General features: G+C 35.2%; 1 protein-coding gene across 1 annotated transcript in view; it reads left to right on the top strand.

The window, feature by feature from the left end:
- Window positions 1-24,245, top strand: part of TBC1D12 (TBC1 domain family member 12) — a 99,478-nt gene extending 75,233 nt beyond the window's left edge. The window contains exons 4-13 of the mRNA XM_036265030.1: window positions 1,103-1,185; window positions 3,939-4,056; window positions 5,382-5,488; window positions 10,861-10,941; window positions 15,481-15,569; window positions 16,994-17,065; window positions 19,569-19,697; window positions 20,204-20,313; window positions 22,712-22,970; window positions 23,887-24,245. Of these exons, the coding sequence (XP_036120923.1) occupies window positions 1,103-1,185; window positions 3,939-4,056; window positions 5,382-5,488; window positions 10,861-10,941; window positions 15,481-15,569; window positions 16,994-17,065; window positions 19,569-19,697; window positions 20,204-20,313; window positions 22,712-22,970; window positions 23,887-23,955 (1,117 nt within the window). The 3' untranslated portion in view covers window positions 23,956-24,245. The remainder of the gene's footprint in view (window positions 1-1,102; window positions 1,186-3,938; window positions 4,057-5,381; window positions 5,489-10,860; window positions 10,942-15,480; window positions 15,570-16,993; window positions 17,066-19,568; window positions 19,698-20,203; window positions 20,314-22,711; window positions 22,971-23,886) is intronic.
- Window positions 24,246-26,352: the final 2,107 nt, after the last annotated feature.

Below are 26,352 nucleotides of genomic sequence, written 5' to 3'. Positions count from 1 at the left end.
TAGCAGGCGGCCAGTCGTTTCTATCTCGATCTTTGTAATATTAATAAGGAAAAAATAAAAGAATCACATAATGATCTATCATCAACAATCATTACCAAAAAAAAAAAGACAACTAATGTATAGTCATAGAAATCACAGATGTGTTTGCTTAAGGTAGGAGGTGGGTAAGTATTGAGTGCAAAGGGTCATTAGGAAACTCTGGAATATTGGGAATGTTCTGTATCTTGCTTGGTATGTTGATTGCAAACGCTTATAAAATTGTCAAAACTCATCAAACCATATTCTAACAATATATTCATTCATTTTATCCCCTGTAAATTATACCTCCAAAAACTTGACTTAGAAAAATAAACTGTAGTGCTCAGCTGGTATAGCTCACTGGTTGAGCATCGACCCATGCACCAAGGGGTCGCCGGTTTGATTCTCGGTCAGGGCACATGTCCAAGTTTGTGGGCCCAATCCCTGGTGGGGAGCATACAGGAAGTGGCCAGTCAGAGTTCTCTCTCATTGATGTCTCTCACTTCCCCCTTTCCTCTCTAAAATAAGTTTTTAAAATATTTTTTTTAATTATTTTTTTTAAATATGTATAGTAGGTTTAACAGATAACCTAGAAATATTGACTAAAATTTGACATTCAAAAATGATGCATAACCATATATATATGACATAAGTATATATAACATATATAACAAATATTCTGGTTCTTTTCTAAACTGCAGATTTCTATTCGACCTTTTACTTTCTTTAAAAAAAAATTTATTTATTTTTTACTTTATTGATTTTAGAGAAGAAGTGAGAGGAAGAGAGAGATAGAAACATCGATGACAGAGAACATCAATTGGTCGCCTCCTGTAAGCCCCCTCCAGGGATCAGGTTCACACCTGGGCATGTGTCCTGACTGGGAATCCAGCCAGCGACCTCTCAGTGCATGGGTCAATGCTCAACCACTGAGCCACACCGGTTGGACCAACCTTTTACTTTCTTAATGTATGAAATAAAGTGAGGCTAGAAATTCTTGCCTCACCTCATTTCGCTATTAAAAATAAGTTAGTACATTTAAAAGTTAGTCTTCTAAAAATTGACTTAAATTTTTTTCCCCCAGAAATCTTCCTGCCAAATCTGTGGAAGAAGCTCTACGTCACCGACAAGAATATGATGAGATGGTGGCTGAGGCTAAAAAACGAGGTATAAAATTTAACTCCAGTTGGTAAATTTAATTTACTGAGTTTCAACAGGAAGGTGGATGGTGAAATTGATGAGGTCTTTATGGTGATGGTGATTTCTCATTTTTAAAACTATATTTGTTCTTAAAGGGAAATAAAATGTCATACTAGGATCATAGTCCTTCTGTAAGTATTTTTACAAAACTAATATGAGGAGAAAGGCAGCAGACAAATGAGAGATCTTGTAATCACAGTCATAAATCTTGGACTACTTAACTTATAAATGAAGATATTTATGAATTTATTCATGAAATTCACTTCTTACACACTTCTTAGGCTTTTGATATCTTATAATTTAATAATTTTAACGCTTTACGATAACTTCTTCTTATATGGCCTTGAGAATATGATTTGAAATTAAAATATGCTTTTGTGACTTAATGGAGTCTCTGTAGAGTCCCAGTTGTATTATGTGGACAGGCACATAAATGTGTATTCTTGTGTGCATAAATTCACACATTTATTCATTCATTCTATCCTTCGACCAAAAAGTATAACGTAAGGATAATTTAACAGTGTTTATTTAGTAAGCACTGTTAGTTCAGGATATATTTTTAGAAAATATTACACAGCTATGTGTGTAGGTGTCACACACACTTTTTGACATATGCTTTTAAAAAAAATTCTCACCTAAGGATATTTTTCCATTTATCATCAGATAGAGTGGGAGGGAGAAAGAGAGAAACATCGATGTGAGAGAGATACATTGACTGATTGCCTCCCACACGACCTGACCAGGGCCCAGGATGAACTGCAACCGAGGTAATGTGCCCTTGACCAGAATTGAACCCGCAACTCATTGGTTCGTGGGCTGACACTCTGACCACTGAGCCAAACTGACCAGGGCGATGGATGCTCTTTTTAAACAATTGATGGTTTTTTCTTAACTTAAGTGAATGGAATGTTATAATAGTATACTGTTCTATTTTGTGGTAGTATTTTGGAAATGAATTTAATTCTTTATTAAAAATTTATTTATACAAATGGCCTCAGGGATAGGGGACCAGGGGAGCAGGGAGGAGGGGAAGCGAGGAATGAATTTAATTCTTATAGTAAACCTTTAAGGCCAGTTATATCTTTCTAAAAGGCCTAATTAAGCTAATAAAATAAAGGCCTAATTAGCCCTGGCCGGTTTGCTTAGTGGTTAGAGCATTGGCCCATGGACCAAAGGGTCATGGGTTTGAGTCCCAATCAAGGGCACGTACCTGGGTTGTAGGAGGCAACCAATCAGTGTGTCTCACATCAATGTTTCTCTCTCTTTCCCCCTCCCTTCTACTCTCTCAAAATCAATGGAAAAAGTATCCTTAGGTGAGGATTAACTAACAATTAATTAATTAATAAAGTCCCGATTATTTAAACATTGGTTGAATTTATTTTTTTATACAGAATTTGAAATCTTTCTAACATATCCAGTGAATTTTGACTCTCAACAATGTCTTTAATATTTAATTTATAGTTTAGATAGTTACTGATAAGTAGATAATCCTAAGAACATGATATGATAGCAGTAACAGTGAATTGGGAAATCAAAAGGTCACAGCTTTAATCCTGTTTGACACTACCTGGATGTAACACTCTGAGTAGACCTAATGTTAATTTTCTCATCTGAAAAAGGGGTGTGGGGGCAGGTCAACTAGATGCAGACTTTCAGGTCCCTCCACCAACACTGGTTTTTTTTTTTTTTTTTATCCTCACCCGAGGATATTTTTCCATTTTTCGTTCAGGTAGAGTGGGAGGGAGAGAGAGGAACAGAGAGAGAGAGAGAAACATCGATGTGAAAGGGACACATCGAGTGGCTGCCACCCGCACGACCAACCAGAGCCGGGGACAAACTGCAACCGAGGTACGTGCCCTTAGCGGGAACCGAACCCGGGTCTCTCAGGACCGCAGGCCGACGCTCTAACCGCTGAGCCAAACCGGCCAGGGCAACACTGGTTTTTAAAATTTTTTAAAGCAGTGGCACCTTCTCCAGAGAAATCTGACATAACATCTGAATAAATAAAACAAATTTTAAGAAGTGGATCTGTCATACTTGGGTTCTTGCTTGCCCCTTAAGATAGTTCCTAATGCATATGTGAAACAACTTAGAAAACACTTTAGCTAGCTGATCTGTGAAGTCCCCACCGGTCCTAAAATTTTATTTTTATGTGTGTGGGGTGTGTGTGTGTATATTTCACTTCTCTATTTTTGAGGCATCTCTTCTGAAACTGTGACTTCTGTTTTGTGCGTGTGTATTAGGGGGACTTAAAATTTTTAATCTAATTAGTGAAGTGAAACATCATTTTCGGTTTTTAATGTCACATGGTTTTATGTGAAGAAGTTCATAAACCCTTTGTATGAAAAAAGAGTATTGGTTAGTTGCTCACGGTTGTTTATTTTTTGCATAGTTAATTCATGGCAAATTTCATTTCATTAAATATAAATAGAATATGTGATACTGTAATCTTTGTAAATGTTTTTTCTGGCCTTTGTACCATTTTGTAGAATAGGAGATGTTATTTTAAAATTACATTAATCAAATTTATTTTCTTTCTCTTTTTACCTCCTTCTCTCTTCCCCTTTCTTTTCTTCCTCTCCTCTCTCCCTTTTTTTTCTTCCTTCCTTTTGTTAGTGTATTCTTTTTGAAAAAGCCTCTTTTGTAGGCTTAGGTAGAAGGAGAAGGGAGTTTTGATCTAGCTCTTTTGTTTTAAAATAATTCTTACTTGTCTAAAACAGAAATTAAAGAAGCACACAAAAGGAAAAAAATAATGAAAGAAAGATTTAAACAAGAAGAAAATATTGCAAATGCAATGGTAATTTGGATCAATGAAATACTGCCCAATTGGGAAGTAATGTAAGTAAGCAGACTTTTCCTAAATTCCAGTCTTTCTCCAAAGATCTCATGTTTCCAATTCTCTATTTTTATTATCTCTACCATGTAGCTTATTCTTTGGCTAAGTTATACTGTTAAGCAGTGTCTGAAATTTTCTTTTCTCTGTGTCTTTGCTTTTATAAAACCCTCAATTTCTAATACCTTCTTTCTTACTGACCACCCTCTATGCCTGCCAGAATCTTCCCTATTCTTTGAGTCCCATTTGAAATGCTAGTTGATTCATGAAACTTTTAATTTTTCCTTAGTTAACATATTTTCTTAATTCTAACGTATAAATCTATTGTAAGATGCACTATTGATGTCATAGCCGGTTTTTGCAAAGAAAATACTAAATCTTATATATATTCATTACAAGATGCAATTATTACATGATAAATATAAAAGTGACTTTTAATATGTTTCTCTCATAATCAAGAGAATGTGGTATGTGTATATATATATGTATATAAACATCATAAAATATATGATGTTTTCCTTCTGTAATGTCCTATTATACTTCAAGACTAACATATTTCTTGCTTTACTTTGTCTCGTATAATATTTTTGTACATGCCTTATCTTCCCTCTAGACTGGCGGGTAGGAGATGTCTTCTGTAATGCCTAGTATAGGATATGCATTAGGAATTTGTTGAATATTGGACAATGTGACAGATATTATATTAGGCTCTTTACATAAGTGATCATTTGATTCTTACAACCTTTACTCCCACTTATTTTATAAGGAAGCTCCACGTCAGACAGGTTAAGTGATTTGCCCAAGGTTATACAATTAATGAATGGTTAATCAGATTTGAACTCAGGTCTATCTGACTCTAAAGCCCACACTCTTTAAGCAGACTACATTGCCTCTCAAAGACTAGGGCCTTACCCATAATAAATACTTCATCATTTTCTTTTGAGTACTGAATTAACAACAGATTTTTATGTTCCTTTTATCCTGTTTTTTCATAATCATCATATATTTTTTATTCTTTCATTTTATCAGTATAAATGGCAGCCATAGAAGGCAGTTCCCTTTAAACTGCAGTTCTCTCTTTAGGGTGCTATATATTTTTTACGCCTTTTTTTTTTTTACTACAAACATGAACCCAATGGAAAGAAGGCATCATATACTTAACTTTCAGTGTTCTTTAAAATCATTGGGGGGGGGGGCAGCTGTAATATTTTCAACAATTAAAAAAAATTCATTCAGTCACTTGGCCATAAATGTAGGTAAACCATGATGCAGCTAGTATTTTTTGGTGTAAAAAGTAACTTTCTCCTTTTTTCTCCCCCTTTAATTCTAGGCGTAGTACGAGAAGAGTTCGAGAATTGTGGTGGCAGGGATTGCCCCCTAGTGTTCGTGGGAAAGTTTGGAGTCTAGCTGTAGGAAATGAACTAAATATCACTCCTGGTTTGTATTCTATATTCAGTTACTCCCACACATACAGGTAGCCATCTCCAGAGTTACAAAGCAGATTAGTAGATTAGCCATTTAAAAAGGCATTACCATGTACAATGTCATCTTAAGAATGTGTTTCATTCACCATCCCCCTCTAAAACCTGCTTGATTTTGTTTATTATATTTCATATTATCAAAATAAGATTTGTGGGTTTTCCTTTAGTTTACAACCATCAATAATATTTTTGACATCCAAATATCTTTATTATAGATAACTGCAAAAACTTCTGGGATTCTAGGTAACAGAATATATATATATTTGGAAAAACATGAGATAGTCTAATTGTGGAAAGGTTTCCCCTTTATTAAAAACAAAAACATGAATATTGGGGAAAGGCTAGATATTTCTTTTTCTACATCTCTACTCAAACCAGTTCTTTGGATTTTGAAATTTTTAAAGTTTAAAAAACAAAAAGAAGACTTGTTTTATTTTATTAAGTTTCTTGAAACTTTGAAGGATAGAAGTAAAATGTAGAGTAGTTTGGATGAAGTTTAAAAATTTAAACAGCCCTGGCCGGTTTGGCTCAGCGGTTAGAGCGTTAGCCTGCCATCCAGAGAGTCCCGGGTGCGGTTCCTGCTAAGGAAACGTACCTCAGTTGCAGTTTGTCCCTGGCCCTGGTTGGTCGTGAGGGTGGCAGCCACTCGATGTGTCCCTTTCACGTCGATGTTTCTCTCTCTGTCTCTCCCTCCCACTCTACCTGAACAAAAAATGGAAAAATGTCCTCAGGTGAGGATAAAAAAATAAAATTAGGATAATATCAAATGGAGGAAATGTAAAATAGTTAATAATAAAAGGTACTACATAGGTCTGAGTAATAATAATAATGCTATACAATGGCAGCCTATACAAAGACAGGGAACTTGGGACAGTGAACACAATACAATATACAGATCAGGTACTATAGAATGGTACACCTGAAACCTATATAATTTTGTTAACCAATGTCATTCCAATAAATTCAATTAGAAAAAAGAAACTTCAGTTGAACAAATGTTTGAAATAGTTCATCACTTATTTTTGTATATTTTGTGGCACAAGTAAAAGATGTCATGGCCTTTTCTGGAAAGGGAAATTTATCTTCCAAGAAGTGTATTGGTTCACCTTCGAATTTCCAATGCTGAAACTACGGTGACCAATGAAGCCCCGCCCCGCCCCAACATAGTGGGATTTAATCGCATATCCTGCCCCCACCCCTACTTATGTGTTCTGTTTATACCTTGCAGCAATAAAAAGCAGTTCATTCTTGTTTATATGGTTAAAAAAAAAAAAGAGTTAGAGATAATATAAATAATATATTGTTACTATTACTTAATATATTTATTGTAAAGGAGTCAAGCACCAGTAAAGTATAAACTGTATGTTTCTTCCTCTTCCACACAAATTCTGGCTTTTGATCCTACTTGTAAGTACAAGTAAGCAATTAGGTGGATATTCTTTCAGATCTTTTATCTGTGCACATAAAAAAATGTGTTTCTACATATGATAATTTTTTAGGCTTCTCTTTATCTTTCTTTTAAACAAAAAGGAGTTTATGCCCTGAGATTATTCAGTGGCTTGCCTTTAATCTATAATCTCTCCTGAACATCCTTTCATGTCAGTACATACAACAGTGTCTTAAGCATACTACTGTAGCTGCACTGTATTCCAGTTTGGCTGTACTATATTTAATTTAACCATTTTTCTAGCGATAATCAATCAATGACATATATGTTTACTTTTCGAATCAAAAGTGATTAAAAAGAATGCGAATTGCCCTGGCCAGTTTGGCTCAGCGGTTAGAGCATCGGCCTGTGGTCCAGAGAGACCCGAGTTTGGTTTCTGCTAAGGGCGTGTACCGCAGTTGTGGTTTGTCCCTGGCCCTGGTTGGGTTGTGCAAGTGGCAGCCACTCAGTGTGTCCCTTTCATATCGATGTTTCTCTCTCTCTCTCTTCCTCTCTCTCCCTCCCACTCTATCTGAACAAAAAATGGAAAAATGTCCTCGGGTGAGGATTAAAAAAAAAAGACTGAGAATCACCCACATAAATTGTGACTGAAAATAATTTAGATTTATCAGGAGCCTCAAAAAAAAAAACACATAACCTTTAACCTGTTCATTTCAGTTCTAAGAATCTACTTAAAGGAAATAATCAGAATTGGGTGCAGAAGCTTTTTTGTAAGGGTGTTCATTGCAGTAATCTGCATTATATATAACTGGACAGAATTATAATAAAAATATTTGTTCTAAAAGTGATGTCAACTTTGAAAAACATGATTATGTATGATTTTTAAAATTGATTTACACAGGTATCCCATAATGAACATGTTTGTTTTAACTGGACTTTTTTTTTTTTTTTTTTTTTAAATAGAATTTAGAGGAAGAATTGAGAGTTTTTAAGTTAACTTAGCAAAGGTTAGATTCTACATGACTTAACTCTTCTTTCCAAATAAAACAAAGGTTTCTTTTAAGCCTTCTGTGCTCGGAACAGATTAAAAGGAAATGTTTTTACATTATAGTTAGAACTTTCCATTAGATAATTAAAATCACGAATATTAAGGATTGTTGAACATAATGTAATTGTTTAAAGTGTTAGGAATTGGTTTTGCATACAGATGAGGCGATGAAGTATTGGTGGCTATTTGAAGTTTTTGTTTTGTTTGCAGTATTTTTTTCTTGAGAACGTTGGCTTTAGAATGTTAGGTATCCTGATAACTTAGACATTGAAATATTGGTTAAATTGGTATTAACCTTTTGTGATATTGTACTCAAAATGTGTTGTTTTCTTTAACCTTGAAATAACTGGGCCATTTATTTTCAAAGTAATTTTAGGTTTTCTCTAAAAAAACAATTATGTATTTAGGAATGGAATGGATACTCATTCTCTCTTTCATTTGTGGTGGAAAGGAAGCTAAATTTTGATAAGTAAATATACTTTTGATAACCTGTTTACTTTCAGTAGCTATACTAGTTTAACTCCTTACCTATTATATTTGTTTTAATCGTGAAATTTATCACCATTAAGGAATAGTAACTAAGAATAAGGGTTCTAACGTCAGTCAAATGTGGTTCATATCTTGGTTCTACTAAATATTAGGTTTGTAACCTTGGGCAAATTACTTAACATCTAGAAGTCTTAGTTTTCTTCATCTGTAAAATGGAGGTAAGATTGTTAGTTATCTCAAAGAATTGTTCTTACTTTTTTGGGTGTGATAATGAGTATAAAACTATAGTGAAATTGAAATTTGCCAAGAGTATATACAATACCATCATTGTCAGAAAATCAGAAAGCAAAGTATAAACTGATAAAGTATTTTCTGTTCCTATGATACACCTTTTTTTTTTTTAATCCTCACCCGAGGATATCTTTCCATTCATCTTCAGATAGAGTGGGAGGGAGGGAGAGAGAGAGAGAGAGAGAAACCTCGATGTATCATCAACTGGTTGCCTCCCACACAACCCCAGGGCCGGGGACAAACTGCATCCAAGGTATGTGCCCATGGCTAGATTTGAACCCGGGACTCCTTGGTCTACAGGCCAGTGCTCTAACTGCTGAGCCAAATCAGCCAGGGCCCTGTGATACACCTTTAAGTCTGCTTCAAAGCTTTACAGTTGTAGATTCAAAATAAAATAAATATAACATACAAAGTCAAGCAAGAAATTGAATTAAGATGCAGGTCTTCTTCTTATAGATAAGCACTGTAAATCTTACCTGGAGTGATGTCCTTTGATGTTTTGAATTGCATTACCACAGTTTTATCGTTGGATCAATTTTGTAGCTTTTAGAGGTGATAGATTTGTTTGGTGAGCCTATTTTCTTCCAAGACAATTTTAAAATTTGAGTATAAAAATGAAACTGGACCTGGCTTGGAAACAGTTTGAAATAAAAAGTCTGAACTTTAGTTTAGTTCCTGATAACTGCAAAAAAATTAGATATCTAAATTTAAAACTTATATCCAGATTTTATACCAAATGAAGTGAAGCACAAATAATAGAAATTTTGAATTTGATTTCTTTCTTTTTTAATTTCTTCCTTCTAAACCATTAGTAATAATGAAAAGTGAACAGAAAGAAGAAGAGATCAGAATAATCCGTTTGGAATATATCTACTAAGTTATTTTATAATAATCTGATTCTTGCAGTATAAGAATACTAATTATGGTGCAATCATACATTGGAATACTGTGCAGTTTTTAAAAAATAAACTAAAGCAGACATATTCTACTAACCTGGAACAACTTTCAATATAATAAGCAAGTTGCAGATCAGTGCTATAATTAATTTGGTGCTACTTTGTATTTTTTGAAAAATGAAGATAAATATGTATGTACTGGTGCATGCATATTTTCTTCAGAGTTTTGGTAAGCATAGTTGCATCTGAGGGAAGTAAATTTATTTTTTATTCTGTACTGTTCTGTACTTTTTGAAATTTAAAAAAAAATTCTGTACCTGTATTACCTTTAAAACATGCTTTTTAAACAAGATTAATTGAAGCAAAAAAAATGTTCTTGGTATTTGGGGCAAAATATAAATGGTGTTTGGGCAAGAAATATATATTTGTTGTTCCTCTGTCTTTTTTTTTTTTCTTGGTAGAATTAAAAAATATCTATAATGGTTAGTTAGAAAGTAAAGACAATTAAAATTTGAGAATTGAGAAAAATCTCAGTTTTTATGTTCTTGAAGTTTTAATGAGATCCTGCACATGAAAGTGTAAAGTGTGGTCTCAAAAAGTGATTATCAGGCACTTAAAGTAAAAGACAGGGGTAGAGATTTTTGTATGTGAACCTTTGCTCGAAGTTTATGTAGCTTTAGATAGCAGTATCATAATGGAGAAACCAGTTTCAAAGGAAAAGGAAGCAAGAACTAGCATTTATTGAGGGTCTGTAAGGAGCTTTAACTAAATGAGCTTGTTTAATCATTAGTAACCCATGAATAGGTATTATTTTTCTCCAGTTTATAGATGAAGAAAGCCAAGTTCCAGAGTTGTAAAATAGCTTTCTTGAAGTCCCACAGGTAGTAAGTGGCAGAGCTAGAATTTGAATATAGGTCTGACTGACTCCAAAAATCATTTTTCTGCTATTCCACAATGGCTCCTTTAGCAGAAGCGTCTCTACCTGCCTCATACAGAACAGACCTTCTATATTGTAACTATTTGGATGGCTGCTGTGGAATATTTTTATTTGCTATCTTTCTGGTGTGTAATAAGTAGTTTTGGTATAATCAAGTACTTCAATTTGCCACATTTTTTATGCCAGCTACGTAAGGGATCTTTTTTTTAAGAGTAAAAATAAAAATATGTGAATGTATTTCTTTCCTACTATTTATGAATTTTTGTTCTTTTCCCCCCAGAACTTTATGAAATCTTCCTATCAAGAGCAAAAGAACGGTGGAAAAGCTTCAGTGAAACAAGTTCAGAGAATGATACAGAAGGTGTGATTATTATTATTATTATTTTCAGTGAAAGGGAAACTCTACTGAGGCCCCTGGGCCATGGGGTTCAGGGGGAAGGCCACCCTGCAGGCTAGAGGAGGAGGTGGTGTAGGGGCCTTATTTAACCTTCTTCTTGGGGTACAGGTTGTAGTGTGGCCACACTTCTTGCAGCGGTTTACAGCACGCGGGTACAGGCAGTGTAGTACTTGCAGCTTGATGCAGTTGTACTTCTGGGAGAGCTGGCAGAGGAAGGGCTTCTGCAGAGAAGCACCATGGTCAGGGTGGAGAATATTGCAGTCTGAGAGAGTGCGGCCATCCTCTAGCTGTTGCTCACAAAAATCAAACACTGCTGGTGAGGCAGGATGCCCTCCTAGTCTTGGAATTTAGCTTTGACATTCTCAGTGATGTCACTGGGCTCAACCTCAAGGATGATGGTCTTGCCAGTCAGGGTCTTTACAAAGATCCATATCTCTTCATCTGCTGGGGAGGCTGCTCCACTGCCTTGTGGAAGAGAAAAGGTATGATTCTTTTTTGTTAACAATTTCTGGATGAAAATCTAGTCACTGAAGATAATAGTGTGATTTTTACCGTGTGTCAGGAACTATAGAATTGTTCTACATATATTATTTCATTTAATGTTAATAACTTTTTAAGTAGGTGGTATTTTCCTGGATGATATAAAATGAAACTCATAGTAGTTAACTTGTAAGCAGTGAAGCCATGATGTAAACCCAGGTTGTTGGAATCTAGAGCCCAGGATTTGTTTGTTTGTTTTTTTATCATTGAAAGTATTACAGATGTCCTTCCTTTTTTCCCCCACTGACACACACCCCCCAAATCCAACCCCGCACTGTTGTCTATGTCATTGGTTATTCATATATGTTTGTAAGTTCTTGGTTTATGTCTTCCTACTCCCCCACCCCATCCCCTCTTCTCTGAGATTTGTCAGTCCGTTCCCTACTTCTATGTCTTGGGATGTATTTTGTCAGCTTATTTTGTTCATTATATTCCACAAATAAGTGAGATCATGTGATACTTGTCTTTCTCTGACTGGCTTACAAAATACTCTCCACGGAGCCCAGGATTTAAATCACAATAGTCAAGACTAATGGGGTGAAGCATTTTAGGCCAACTCTTAACTTAAAGATAAATGATCTTTTTTTTTTTTTATCCTCACCCAAGGACATTTTTTCCATTTTTTGTTCAGATAGAGTGGGGAAGAGAGAGAGAGAGAGAGACAGACATCGACATTAAAGGGACACATTGAGTGGTCGCCACCCGCACAACCCAACCAGGGCCGTGGACAAACTGCAACCGAGGTACGTGCCCTTAGTGGAAACCGAACCCAGGTCTCTCTGGACCGCAGACTGATGCTCTAACCGCTGAGCCAAACCGGCCAGGGCAAGATAAATGATCTTTATATCTTACTTGTGACCTCCTGTCTCCCCTCTCATTGACTTTCACTCACTCCCTAATATATTAGTTTTAATTCTTATCATGACTAATTTTTGTTTATTTAATTCACTCATATACTCCTTTTTCCCTCCAATCTCATCAATTTGCTTCCTAATCATTTTGGAAAAATTATTTTTTCTGTTGTCATAATTTATTAAATTTAGGTAAATTTGTTCAACCATCTCTTTTTTTTTTTATCCTCACCCGAGGACATTTTTGCACTTATCTTCAGATAGAATAGGAAGGAGAGAGGGAGGAAGAAAGAGAGAGAAACATCTACTGGTTGCTACCCACACGACCCCAACCAGGGCCAGGGACAAACTGCAACCAAGGTAGTACGTGCCCTTAGCGGAAACTAAACCCAGGTCTCCTCGTCTGCGGGCCAACGCTCTAACCCCTGAGCCAAACCATCCAGGGCTGTTCAATCATCTCTTGTCCTTCAGTAATGGAAATTCATTTGCCAGTTACTTTTCTTATATTTGTTCTACTCAGTAGAAAGTAAACCCTCTTGTCCTGGCCGGTTTGGCTCAGAGGTTGGAGCATCCGCCTGCAGACCAGAGAGTCCCAGATTCGGTTCCCGCTAGGGGTACATACAAAAAAAAAAAGCAAACCCTCTTCTCTTGCCTGTAAGTACAACTATAAAGATGAACATGGCTTAGTAGAGAGAATTGATCCATATCTTATACTGGTTTTCTATTAGTATGTAAACGAGTCTGTTAAATTCTTGAATACTCTTTTTTTCTGTTTGAGAAGAGTAAACAGTACACCTGAAACTAATGTAAAATAATATTGAATATAAATTGTAATTGAAAAAAAGAAAAGTGAACAGTAGAGAGAGGAAAATTGACTAACCAAAGTTAGAGAGAAGACTTGATTTTGACAAAGGTTCATGTAAGTATCATCCCTGTTAGCTATATTAGCTATTTGCGGGAAACGAAAGATAAAGATGTAGGTGTTGCATCATTCTTTTTATGTTCATTTTTATGAAGTATTGAAAGTATAAGAATGAAAAATTTAAGCATTTGTTTTTTATATTTTCTCATGATTAAGTGGTAAAAGTTGTACTCTAGTATAGATTAATTTAATGTAGCCCTAGCCTGTTTGGCTCAGCAGTTAGAGCATCAGCCCATGGACCGAAGGGTCGCGGTTTTAATTCCCGGTCAAGGGCATGTACCTGGGTTGCAGGTTTGATCCCCAGCCCCAGTGAGTGTCGTCCGGGAAGCAACCAATTGATCTGTCTCTCTCACATTGAGGTTTCTCTCTCTCTGTCTTCCTTCCACTCTATCTAAAAAGCAATGGAAAAATATCCTCAGGTGAGGATTAAAAAAAAATTAATATAAATGAAGAATTGTTCTAATGAAAGTAATGTTCTATTTAAATTTCTGATTTCTTATTTCCTGGGTGTTTATAACTTTCAGTTGTCATTAAACGTTTTTGGACATTTTTTTTTTTAAATATGTTTTTATATATTTTTTAATATGTTCTTTATATCAGCCATATATACGAAAAATGTCTAAACTGAAGCTGATGCCTTTCCTGCAGAGGGAGCTTGCTCTTTGTTAGGTAGTTGGGTTATCACCTCAATTCAGTCAGTTAACTGAGCTAGGCTGGGGCAAGGTTGCAGCTTTATTTATTTATTTTATTGATTTTAGAGAGAGAGGAAAGGAGAGGGAGAGAGATGGGAACATTGATGAGAGAGAACATCGATTGGCCACCTCCTGCGTGTCCCCCACTGGAGATTAGGCCCATGTGCCCTAACTGGGAATTGAAACAATGAGGTCAACGCTCAACCACTGAGCCATTCCGGCTGGGCAAGGTTACAGCTTTAGATAGACTTAATTCATCTTGGGTTTCAAATTTTTTAATGGGAAGAACTGTTCTATTTAGATTACAGGCTCCTTCTTCAATGAGACATTCTCCAGGACCATGTGATTTTGGATGATTTCAATCTGCCTTTTCTGCCCTGCTTTCTGCACTATACCAGGCTAGCACTCAGCAAAAGTCCCATAGGGCAAAACCAGATGTGCATTCAGGCTTTATCACATAGTCTTATTTGTCCCTGGAAAGTTCTTCTGGTTTCTTTTTCCCCAAGCAAAGTACCTTTTTCTGTGGCACACTCAATCCTGAGCCCATGTGCAGACTTGGTGGATGGTCCTAGAAAGAAAAATGACCATTGGTACAACTTACCTAGGAAAGGCTCTTCTCTTTCTAGGATTTAAATTCTCTAGATCTCTCTGTGTACACAACTCCCTTATGCCTTTTTTTTTTTTGAGATTTTTTTTAAAAATTGATTTATAGAGAGAAAAAGGGAGATGGAGAGAGAAATACACCAATGTGAAAGCAAAACATCAGTCAGCTGCCTCTTGCACACTACCTACTGGGGATCAAGCCATAACCCAGGCTTGTGCCCTGATTGGGAATTGAACCAGCAACCTTTTGGTGCATGGGATGATGCCCAACCTACAAAGCTACACCAGCCAGGGCTCTTATGCCTTTCTTTAAAAAAAACTTGATACTTGCCTGGCCAGTGTGGCTCAGTGGTTGAGTGTCAACCCATTCACCAAGAGATCACCGTTTCAATTCCCAGTCATGGCACATGTCTAGATTGTGGGCCCAATCCCCAGTGGGGGGTGTGCAGGAGGTAGCCAGTACATGGTCTCTCTCATCAATGTTTCTATCTCTCTCTCCCTCTCCCTTCCTCTCTCTCTAAAAAAATCAATAAAGAAAAAAAGTTTTTTAAATAAATGTAATATTTGAAATGTATTTTTTTTCCAGTAGCTATTGTGGGAATGATAATCTACATACTCTCTATTTAAAATAAAACAAAACAACAAACACTACCTTCTACAAAAAAAAAAAAACTAGTAGAAATTCTTCACTATATAACTTTCTGATAAATGTATAAATATTTTTCTTCACAGAAGAGTTGCTAAGTTCTAGCAAAAGCAATGTGGCGTTTTTTAAAATTTCTTGATTATTCAGCTTTTAACTTTCCTTATATGCTATGTGATCATTCTGTGTTTACAAGATTGAACTGGATTTGGCCAAGTAATAATTTTAACTGTATTTACCTGCCAAATACAGGTGTATCTGTTGCTGATCGGGAGGCCAGTCTGGAATTAATTAAGTTGGACATATCCCGTACATTTCCATCTCTCTACATCTTTCAGAAGGTGAGGGTTTCTAACAGTTTTTAACTACTTTTTAAAAAATCCAAGTGAACAGATTCTCTAAATTCATAGCTATTATTATTTAAAAGGCAAAACTATAATTATTGGGGAACTATATATTTAAAAAATGTGAAACTAGTAGGAAAATTTATCATTTTATTCCACTGACTGAATACATTGCTGTTAACATAGCACATCATAATTTTATGTTGTAGGTACTTGATGAATTATCATTAAGGTGAATTTCTTTGTTTTACGTTTTATTCTGTAAGATCTTTGAATTTTAAAAGTTTTTCCTAATAAATTGTTAAAATATAAAGGAATTTGTCCCCAAACTTAAACATTTTTCAGAATTACTATTGAAATGGGGGGGGGGGGGTTGTGCAGAGGGTATTAAGAAGTTTTTTACAGAGATACAGCATAGGGAATATAGTCAATAGTATTTAATAACTGTATCGTGCCAGTGGGTGCTAGACTTATTGGGGGAGATCACTTTGTAAGTTATATAATGTCTAACCACTATATTGTACACCAAAAACTAGTATAATAGAATGTCAACTGTAATTGAAAAAAATATTTTTAATTGCTTATACTTTATGAGAAATAATTACATTTTATATGTACTTTATATTTGACTCAAATCTTTAATATATGGGATTTCTCTAACTTTAGACTGATAAAATGAGATATTTTTTTCTTATTCAGATAAAAATTATTAATTTAGTGTAGCTTGATGACATTTCTTTTGTTGTGAAATTGTATTATATAAAATGAAACAATCTGGCCCTGGCCGGTTTGGCTCAGTGGTTGGAGCATCAGCCTACGGTCCCGAGAGACCCGGGTTCGGTTCCCGCTGAAGGCACCTACCTCAGTTGCAGTTTGTCCCCGGCCCTGGTTGGGTTGTGCGGGTGGCAGCCACTCGATGTGTCCCTTTCACGTCGATGTTTCTCTCTCTCTCTCTTCCTCCCACTCTATCTGAACAGAAAATGGAAAAAATGTTTTCAGGTGAGGATTAAAAATAATGAATGAATTAATTAATTAATTAATTAATGAAAGAAATAAGCAAACAAACAATCTGTTTTCCTTATAATCTTATTGTACCAAATCCAGAGTCTTTAAAAATGTACATAAATTATATAGCTTATATCCCTCAAATGAGTTTATTTGACTTTTTTGTTGTTTAGTATTTTTTTACTCTTTTTGTTTGTTTTGTTACAGATGTTTCTCTCCCTCTTCCCCCCGCCCCCGGTACTTTTTTGTTCTTTAGGAAACATCTTGACAGAGTGTATTTAGAATATTTCTGACAATGATTAAATATACTAATTAAAACTAGTCATTTAGGAAATGCTAAAGTTTATTAACATGTTATTTAACAGTTAACTTGGAAACAATTTTTTTAGTTTGACATTTCATTTTTCTCTCTGAAGGGTGGCCCATATCATGATGTCTTACATAGTATCTTAGGGGCATATACATGTTACAGACCTGATGTTGGTTATGTAAGTATTTGTTCAATCTGTTTTTTGAGTATAAACATTTAATCTGTCTTATCCAAGTATATTATATTGTATTAGCTCCCAAATGTGTATATCTCTGTGTCTTTTTTCTTCGAAACTATGAACTTACCCAGGGAGGAGGAACCTTTTTATCTCCTACCAGAGATTTATGAGGCTGGCTGCCAGCTTCCTAAGAGAGTAGCTGGATTTCACCATTCAATTTGTAAAGTTTTATTTATTGCCACTGCTGTTGGTGTGGTGCCTTATCTCCTTATCCCTAACCTTCCTTTTCCTGACTGTGCCTCCACATTGAGGGAAGCACAGGGGAGGAGATTTGCTCCTTTTACAGACTGTCAACCAATCCTAGTTTTAGTTACCCCTCATTTTCAGAGATACCTGATAACCTCAGTTCCTGAGCCTTTTAGAGTTTGCAGCTGAATTGGCTTGCTGCTTGTTGGCTTTTTCCTCTGTAGACATTTTAGTTTCGACATTCTCTGTTTAGTTAAATTAAAATTTCTAAAATGCCATGTTTATTTTTAGAGTTTTACTTACAGGCAAGAGAAAAGTTTTTGCTTTCTAGGAAGCAAAACAAATACAGAAAGAAAAGTGACTAACAGTCAAATACCTTCCCATTCAAAGAACAAGAGCTGGTTGGATAAATTTACCTAAATTTAATAAACTATGATAACAGAAAAAAAAAGTGTTCTGTTTTCTCCAAAATGATTAGGAAAAAAAGGATGAGAGTAGAGGGAAAGACGGGGTCTGTGGGTGAATAAATGAACAAAGAGTAAAGTATGATACAACCTGCCCCATCCCCAAATCTGGCACTTTCCCTCTTTACTGTGCCATACTTTTTGCATAGCACTTACCACCTTCTAATATAACATATGATTTACTCGTTTGTTTAGTGTGTGTCTCTTCCTTCTAAACTGCAAGAATCTTATTCACTGAAGTATCTCAAGTACCTAGAACAATGCCTGTCATATAGCAATAAGCACATAATAAATAGTTGTTGAGTGAATGAATGAATGAAAAAATGTACGGATGAACATGCAACAAAATAGAGTAAGCTGTACCAGGTAGCCACCCTATGGTGAGGTCTCTAAAATTCTTCTATTTTGAGACAGCGGTGAAAAGATGAAGGTTTTATGACTTCTGGTTAAACAGTCACAGAAGAAGCCAGAGAAGTAGGAGGAAAATAGAGAAATACTGAATCACAGAAGCTAAGAGAATTCTGCTTAGAGGGTAGGAAAGTGCCCATTGGGTTTTACAACAAATATCATTGGTTACCCTGGTAAGAGAAGTTTCAAGACAGTATGGTAATGGAGTGGGAATCCAGATTGAAGTGTGCTAAAAAGTTTAAACGTTGCTAAGAAAGTTGAAAGAGACAGAGGTATTTTTGCAAATATTCTTAGTGGCCTCTCTGTAAGTCTGTTATACAAATTTCTACCAGAAGTAAGTGCTTGATAAACTTTTTTTAAATGAAAGAATGTTTTTACAATAGCCGTTTTATACCATATGCCTGTTCAGAAAGGTACAATAGCTCCTTATAACTCACAAACAAGCACCTATATAGCTTAGTCTTTTACTCAAGGCCTTTTCCAGTTTGTAAATATATCCTCCTTTTTCTAATTACTCCCATTATTCCCTTCGTAAGTCTTGTGCCCCAACTGAGCTGGTCTTGTATGTCTTTACTTATAGATCTTTCTTGTCTTGGGATGTTTTCTTTTCTTTTTTCTCCTCCTGCTTTTCCAGGAATCCAGCCTCTTGTCCCAGCCTCCACAACTTCTTCTTTCTTGGAATTTCAACCTGCACTTACACTTCGCATAGATCTCTTTTATTCTTTGTTTCTCACTTCCTGCCTCAGGCAGATTTGTTATAACAATGAAGACAATCACCTGATTTTCATTAAATTTTGTGGATTCTGTACTCTACTTTGAAAGACATCAGACAAATAGGAAATAAACTAGGTAGTACACTGAGATAGGCTTTTTGTAGCATGTAAAAGCTGTTACTTTTCTCCAAAATTTTTCTTAATACTTTTTTTTTTAATCCTCACCCAAGGATATTTTTTACATTTATCTTCACACAGCATGGGAGGGGGAAAGAGAGAGAAACATCAATGTGAGAGAGACACATCAATTGGTTGCCACCTGCACGACCCCAACCCGGCTGGTGACAAACCGCAACTGAGGCATGTGCCCTCGGCCGGAATCAAACCCTTGGACTCCTTGGTCCACAAGCCGACGCTCTAACCACTGACCCATACTGGCCAGGGTTCCTTAACACTTTTTAAACCACACCATATGATCAAGAAATTTAAAATTAGGGAGATTTTATAAGTATCAATGACTTCTCTGTATATACTTTTGTTGGGGGAAAAAAGAAATCTTGGTTAATTTTACCTTGTAATAATCACTTTGTAATTTTTCAGGAATGCAATAAAATAAACTGTATAGAATTATTATTATAAGCCCATTTTGATTAATTTCTCTTCCCTTTGAAGGTCCAAGGGATGTCCTTCATAGCAGCAGTTCTCATTCTCAATTTGGAAGAGGCAGATGCCTTCATTGCATTTGCAAATCTCCTGAATAAGCCATGCCAGTTGGCCTTCTTTCGTGTGGATCACAGCATGGTATGAACATTGGGAATGAATCATGTTTATTGTTGACTGTCAGTTTCAGTAGTCTGAATGCCCTTTTAGAATGAAAACAATAGAAGACTAAAAATAATCTGGTCTAAAATAAACTTTCCTTAACCTAAGTGAAATAAGAAAAAGTGAAGAATCATATTATTTCACTCATGTGGGATATAATAAAACTGAAGTTCATGAACACAAACAGCAGTGTGGTAGTTGCTAGAGGGAAGGGGATGGGAGGATTTGACTTAGGTTGGTGGACACACAGTGCAATATACAGATCTTGTAACATAGAAATCTATACCTGAAACCTATATGATCCTGTTAACCAGTGTCACCCCAATAAATTTAATAAAATAAAATAAACTTTTCATTGAAAGTATAAGTTTATGAATACTTGATGAAAAGACTCAGAAAGAGATTTTAAGTTAATTTATGTTGAGGATTTAATTTCTCTATTTATATAGTACACTCTTTAATAATTTTATTATTGCCATCTTTAGATGTTGAAATATTTTGCAACATTTGAAGTATTTTTTGAAGAAAATCTCTCCAAACTATTTCTTCATTTCAAATCTTATAGTCTTACGCCAGACATATACTTGATAGACTGGTAAGTGATAACTTATGTACATAAAATATAATAATGAAAGGAAACAAAGTATAATATTTTGTGTGTTTTAGGAACTAGAGTAAATCTCATGCACAGACTTTTGCATATAAAAAACTCTTCTTATAAATAGAGAAACTCTCGCCCTGGCCGGTTTTGCTCAGTGGTTAGAGCATCAGCCTGTGGTCCAGAGAGACCCGGGTTCGGTTCCCGCTAAGGGTACGTACCTCGGTTGCAGTTTGTCCCCGGCCCTGGTTGGGTTGTGTGGGAGGCAGCCACTCAATGTGTCCCTTTCACGTCAATGTTTCTCTCTCTCTCTCTCTCCCTCCCACTCTATCTGAACAAAAAGTGGAAGAATGTCCTCGGTTGAGGATAAAAAAACAATAAATAGAGAAACTCTCATATTTTTGTGGGGAGGCATTTGATTAAGAGCTTGGACTTGGGGGTTGAAATCAGAATCTCTCAGTTTGTGTTTTAGTTTCTTAGCTCTAAAATGGGAATAACAATATATTTTGAGTTGTAGTGATGGTGTTTTACATGGATTATCTCATTCAATGCCTAGTACATACCAAGCTTTCAGAAAGAGTTGGTTGCTATGTCTTTATTTAGTTAACTCCCAATGGCTTATTGTAGTTATTATGATAGTGTTTTTTATAACTGAGGGCTTTGTTTTTTTCAAGGCTTTGTCCAGCTTTCTGACAGAGGAGTGGTGTCTTATTTAGGTGCTAATGTCTTTTCAACTTTGTAATTCCAGCTCTTCTATTTTAACTTAGAGAGTTTGCCTAAGATTCTGGTGAATGACAGCCAGTTGATTATAGAATGGCAGATGAATTTTGCCAAAGAGATGGGAGAATTGGTCTTAAGATAGGTTAAGAGTACATATGAAACATTTAAACCTTAAATCCTAATCATTTGAAATCAGTGGGTTTCATGTAAACGATAATAATTTTTAATATAGAAAAATAATTAATGGCACTGAGCAAATGTGATATTTTTCCAGTTGTTTGGGCTTCTTTTATTTAGGGTTTTAAAAAAAAAATTTTTTTCAGTGTATTTTTCATTCCCACGAGGAACATTTAGCGTTCCTCTGGGAAAGTCCCAAGTTAATGGTTATTATATCATGGTACCTAGAGGAGCCAAGATCAAATACTAAATCTGTAAAGAAATGGGTAAAATAACTTAATTGTCAGTCTTGAGTAATGTGAACATGAGGCAAATCAGGATCACAATTGAGATAGGAAGCAGGATGGAACTGATAATAAGGGAGTACTCTGTATTAGAAACTGCCTAAGGCACTGCTGGTACCCTTTCTCATTTTGAATAGTGAGTATCCTCCGTGCCACCAAGAGTCATCAAGAGTATTCTTTTTGTTATGCAATTAAATAGGTGTTTCTACTTTCAGAAGTAGACACAGATTTTTGTTTCACTGCCTCTGTTGAACTTATTACATACAAATCCCAGGATCAGTTGTGCAGGAAAACAGAAGAATAAATAAGTGGCAGTGCTAAAGAGTCCTCTTTTTTTTTTTTTGGTTGGAGAATTTTTACTTCCCTTTCTCAGGTTTCAGCCCTAACCATAAAGAGATACTGTGTACAAACTGTACTTTCTTTGTCAATGCAACCTTAAGGAGTTCTCTACCCCCTATTCTCCCTACTTCACCAACCAGAATGCCACCCCGAAACACCACAGGATAATGCATTACATGATCAGACATTGTCAGCAAGGATGTGAAGAAACTATTTGTGATTCTGTTGGAGCTTATACATTGCTCCAAAAGAAGTAGGAAATAGTTTGGTTAAGGGCGGGGAAAAAAACCAGTGGATGTTTGTGGAAGGAGAAGAGAAAAGAGAGACGTAAGACTTTATAGTTTTGTATTTAGGTTACTAGAAGATGATACTTGGATTTCTTATATAATAATAATAACTTATATTGAGTATTTCTTATGTGCTAGTCACTGTTCTAAAAACACTTTACATTTATTAACCCCTTTAATTTTCAAAACAATCCTAAGAGGTAGGTGGCATTATCTTTAGCATACTAATAAGGAAACTGAGGCACAACAAGAATGAATAATCTTGCTCAAGGTAACACAACTAATAAGTTGCATATCTAAGTTCACACTCAGGCATTCTGGTTTCAGAGCCATACCCTTAACAGCTAGGCTGTTCTGCCACTGTAGTTTGTATTGGGCCATGTCCACATAAGGTTGTAAATTCACAGAATTCACTTATTTATTACTTAATTTTGTGTTACTCAAGCTTTTTGAGGGAAGGAGCCAAATTTTATTTGCCTTTTTATCCCTAATTAAGCACAGTTCTTTTTATATAGAAATGCTTAATGAGTGAATGAATAAATAAATGAAATTTTTCAATGACTATTTCTCCCCCGCCCCTAATTTTAGGATCTTCACCCTATATAGCAAATCACTACCACTTGATCTGGCATGTCGAGTCTGGGATGTATTTTGCAGAGATGGGGAGGAATTTTTATTTAGGACTGGATTAGGGATCCTCCGGTTATATGAAGATATTCTCCTACAGATGGATTTTATTCATATAGCACAGTTTCTAACTAAATTACCAGAAGATATTACATCAGAAAAGCTGTTTAGCTGCATTGCAGCAATTCAAATGCAGAATAGCACCAAAAAATGGACTCAGGTAAAGTGATATTTTCCTACTTCTAATAGATGTGTTAAAACAATCAGCTGACTTTTTATAAAAATGTTATGTATTTCTCAAATGTTAGTGCTTAAATTTTTGAAAATCTTTTAAAAATAATTCTTGGCTTTGAAAAAGTAAGAGTTTAAAACAGATTGATTCTCTTCCACCCCTCCAAACCTATGGATTTATTTTTCTGTAAATACAGTAATATTTTATGAGTTTAGTCAAGTAAAATCTACAACAGTCATGTCTTTGCCAAAGCAAATTTATTATTTGCTATTTCAAATAGACAACAATTGTATTAAACACCTGCTGTGTACTAAGGATTTGCAATAGAAAGAAAATGATGTATGATCCTGATTTTTTTAGATGCTTAGTCTTATTAGGAAAGCAAACATTGGCAGTCTAAGTTAAATGACATAAAAGATAGCATTATTATTTGTTCCATGAATGATAGACAATAGGCATTATAAATAAACTCAGTTTTATTGCTTATGAAAATGAAATGTAAGAATATTGATCCAAAAAAATGTTCTATTACCAAACAATAATTTAAGAATACAGGGTGGGGCAAAAGTACGTTTACAGTTGTGAGTACATGAAACACAGAGTTTATTCTTGTTTTATTATTTATTAATTATTGTATTATTTTCCATGTGAGCAACTGTAAACCTACATTTGCCCCACCCTGTATTTAACAAGTGATGAAGACTAGAAACTAATTATATACCATAAGATTGGGTTGAGTCAAACAGGGATTTGGGAATGTTAGGCTCAAACTTAGCTTTGGGGACAGAGTTAACATACACTTACAGTAAAGCTTTTTCACGTTAATAAACTAAAGTTATTTAAATCTCTTAAATTTATATGGTAGTTTTTTGAGGATTAATCTTTTTACTCTGTATGATTTCAGGTCTTTGCATCTGTAATGAAGGATATCAAAGAAGGAGACAAGAATAATAGTCCTGCTCTGAAAAGCTGATCTTCAAAATTAACAGACTAATTGGAATACAAATATTTTTTTTTTATAAAAGCTTTTTGTTTCCTATGTAAAAAGCTTGGAGAAATCTAAAAGAATCAAGATATGGAAAACTGCTGATTTCGAATTCCATGGCTGAAGTAAATGAAATAAGTAACCTATTGACAGTATTAATAAAAAAGTATTTTGTAGGGAGAGTCATTTTACAAAAGAAAAGTTTAAATGGCTAGTTCGTATACCATGATTTGGAGTGAACAGTAATGCAATAAAATTTTTTTACAGCTTTGGAAATACTTCAATTTTTTACTTTTTAACAGTTACCATAAAGGCACTTTGGAGGTCAGAGCAGGAGTGTTAAATACTACTTTAACTTCCAAAATACTATTTGAAATACATACCTTAGTACAGATTTTGTCTATCTCTAGTTCTGTCCTTTTGAAGATATTGTAGACCAAGATTAAGCAACTTTGGTTGAAAATTATTTAAATTACTGAAGTTGTTTATCTTCATTCACAGGTTGGGGCAAATCTTGGTTATCTAGGAACTGGAAATAGTTGGGAAATTGATTTGCATATGTTTAGGTGTTTTTCCACTGTATCATGTCTATTTGTTTTTTAAGGGAAATTGTTTTTCCCCTTAAAGAATTCCTGTTACTCAAAGAAGTTGAGCCTTTCTGTTTCTAGTCTAAAAAATCATTCATCTAGTAATTTAAGAAACCTAACTGGTAGAAGGAAAGTTCTTTGCACTTTAGTGGACTGAAGACTTGATCTGAGAAGTAAGTCCAAAAATATAAATGGGTTTTTCACTGGTGAGAGTAAAAAGTATGAATTCTGACAGTTCTTGGCAAGACTTGAGATTTTTTTTTTTATATGTTTTTATTGATTTTTTTTTTTAGAGAGAGAGAGAAACATCTATTCGAGAGAGAAACGTCAATTGGCTTCCTCCTACACGCCCCCTACTGGGGATCAAGCATGTGCCCTGACCTGGAATCAAACCGGGACCTCTCAGTCCATGGGATGATGCTCAATCCACTGAGCCACACCAGCTGGGCAAGACTTGAGATTTTTTAGTTAAAATTCCTTCACTGTTTGTAGAAATAAAATTTGTTAATTTCAGTTTGAAATTTGAAATCTTAATATGTAGCCAAGTCTATGACTTGTAAAATACTGTGCATAATTTTCTAATCAAAGGAAATAAGAGTAAAAGCAAAAGATAAAATGAACTTTTTTCTATTGAGTCAAACATTGATGGTATAGTGGATAAAGAAATGATTAATTATTGGTAAATTGACATAAAATTTATTATAATATGTTTAATTCTTAAACCTAAAATAAATCACTTGAATATTATGAGTGGTATTTATATAACATGTTGTTCAGTTAATAATTAGATTTATGATGTGCTTTTATGTTACAGTTTGGTTTGAAACAACACTTAAGCACACTGTTTCTGTTAGTAGTATATTGTCTTCAAACTAACAAGCCCGAGAACCTTGTTAGTGTAGTGACTGCCTCTTTAGGAGTATGGGACCAGATGTGCCCATATATTTTTACCCCATGGGTCATTCTAGCCTAGGGACCACTAGTGGAACCCTCAGAAGTTAACTCCTGTCATAGGAGCTTGCTTAGTGGAAACTAGTAGTGTAATAAAATATTAGGGGGAGTACCCAGTGTCTTACAGGTTTACAATAACATTTTTGACTCTGGTAACTACTTCCTTCACATTGGTGACCCTGATAGAGGGAATGTAAGCCCTGGCAGTAATCTCACTGAGGTTATACTACCTGCCTGAGTTTAATCTTCCTTTTGTGTATTTCTTTTCTGAGTTGGACCTAAGTTATTGTATTTCTTTTTCTCATCTTTATTATTGTACAGTTTCTTTACCTTTGAAATATAAATGTGTATATAAAATGTAAATACAAGGAATTCACTATAAACCACTATTAACAATTACTGTGTAAATAAAACTTATAAGCAGAGTAATTACTTGAAATGAGTCTTCATTACTTTTTTTTTTTATCTTCACCCGAGGACATTTTTCCATTTTTTGTTCAGATGGAGTGGGAGGGAGAGAGAGAGAAACATCAACGAGAAAGGGTCACATCAAGTGGTTGCCTCCCACACAACCCAGCCAGAGCCAGACAAACTGCAAGAGAGGTATGTGCCCTTAGCGGGAACCACACCCAGGTCTCTCTGGACTGCAGGCCAACGCTGTATCCCCTGAGCCAAACTGGCCAGGGCAAGTCTTCATTACATTGGGGATATCTGATTTATTTAACCACATTTGGAGGAAAAAAAAAAAAAAAGAAATAAACTTTTTTTTTTACCACATTTCTCTTCCAAGGGATGTACTAAGCCTTCGGCCTCTTGAGACTGACAGTACTGGCAGCTAAAATACTGT

Source organism: Molossus molossus, unplaced genomic scaffold, assembly GCF_014108415.1.
Source record: "Molossus molossus isolate mMolMol1 unplaced genomic scaffold, mMolMol1.p scaffold_m16_p_17, whole genome shotgun sequence".
NCBI classification, from domain to species: Eukaryota; Metazoa; Chordata; class Mammalia; order Chiroptera; family Molossidae; genus Molossus; species Molossus molossus.
Note: the sequence above shows the minus strand (reverse complement) of the source record. Positions and strands in the feature narration are given on the sequence as shown.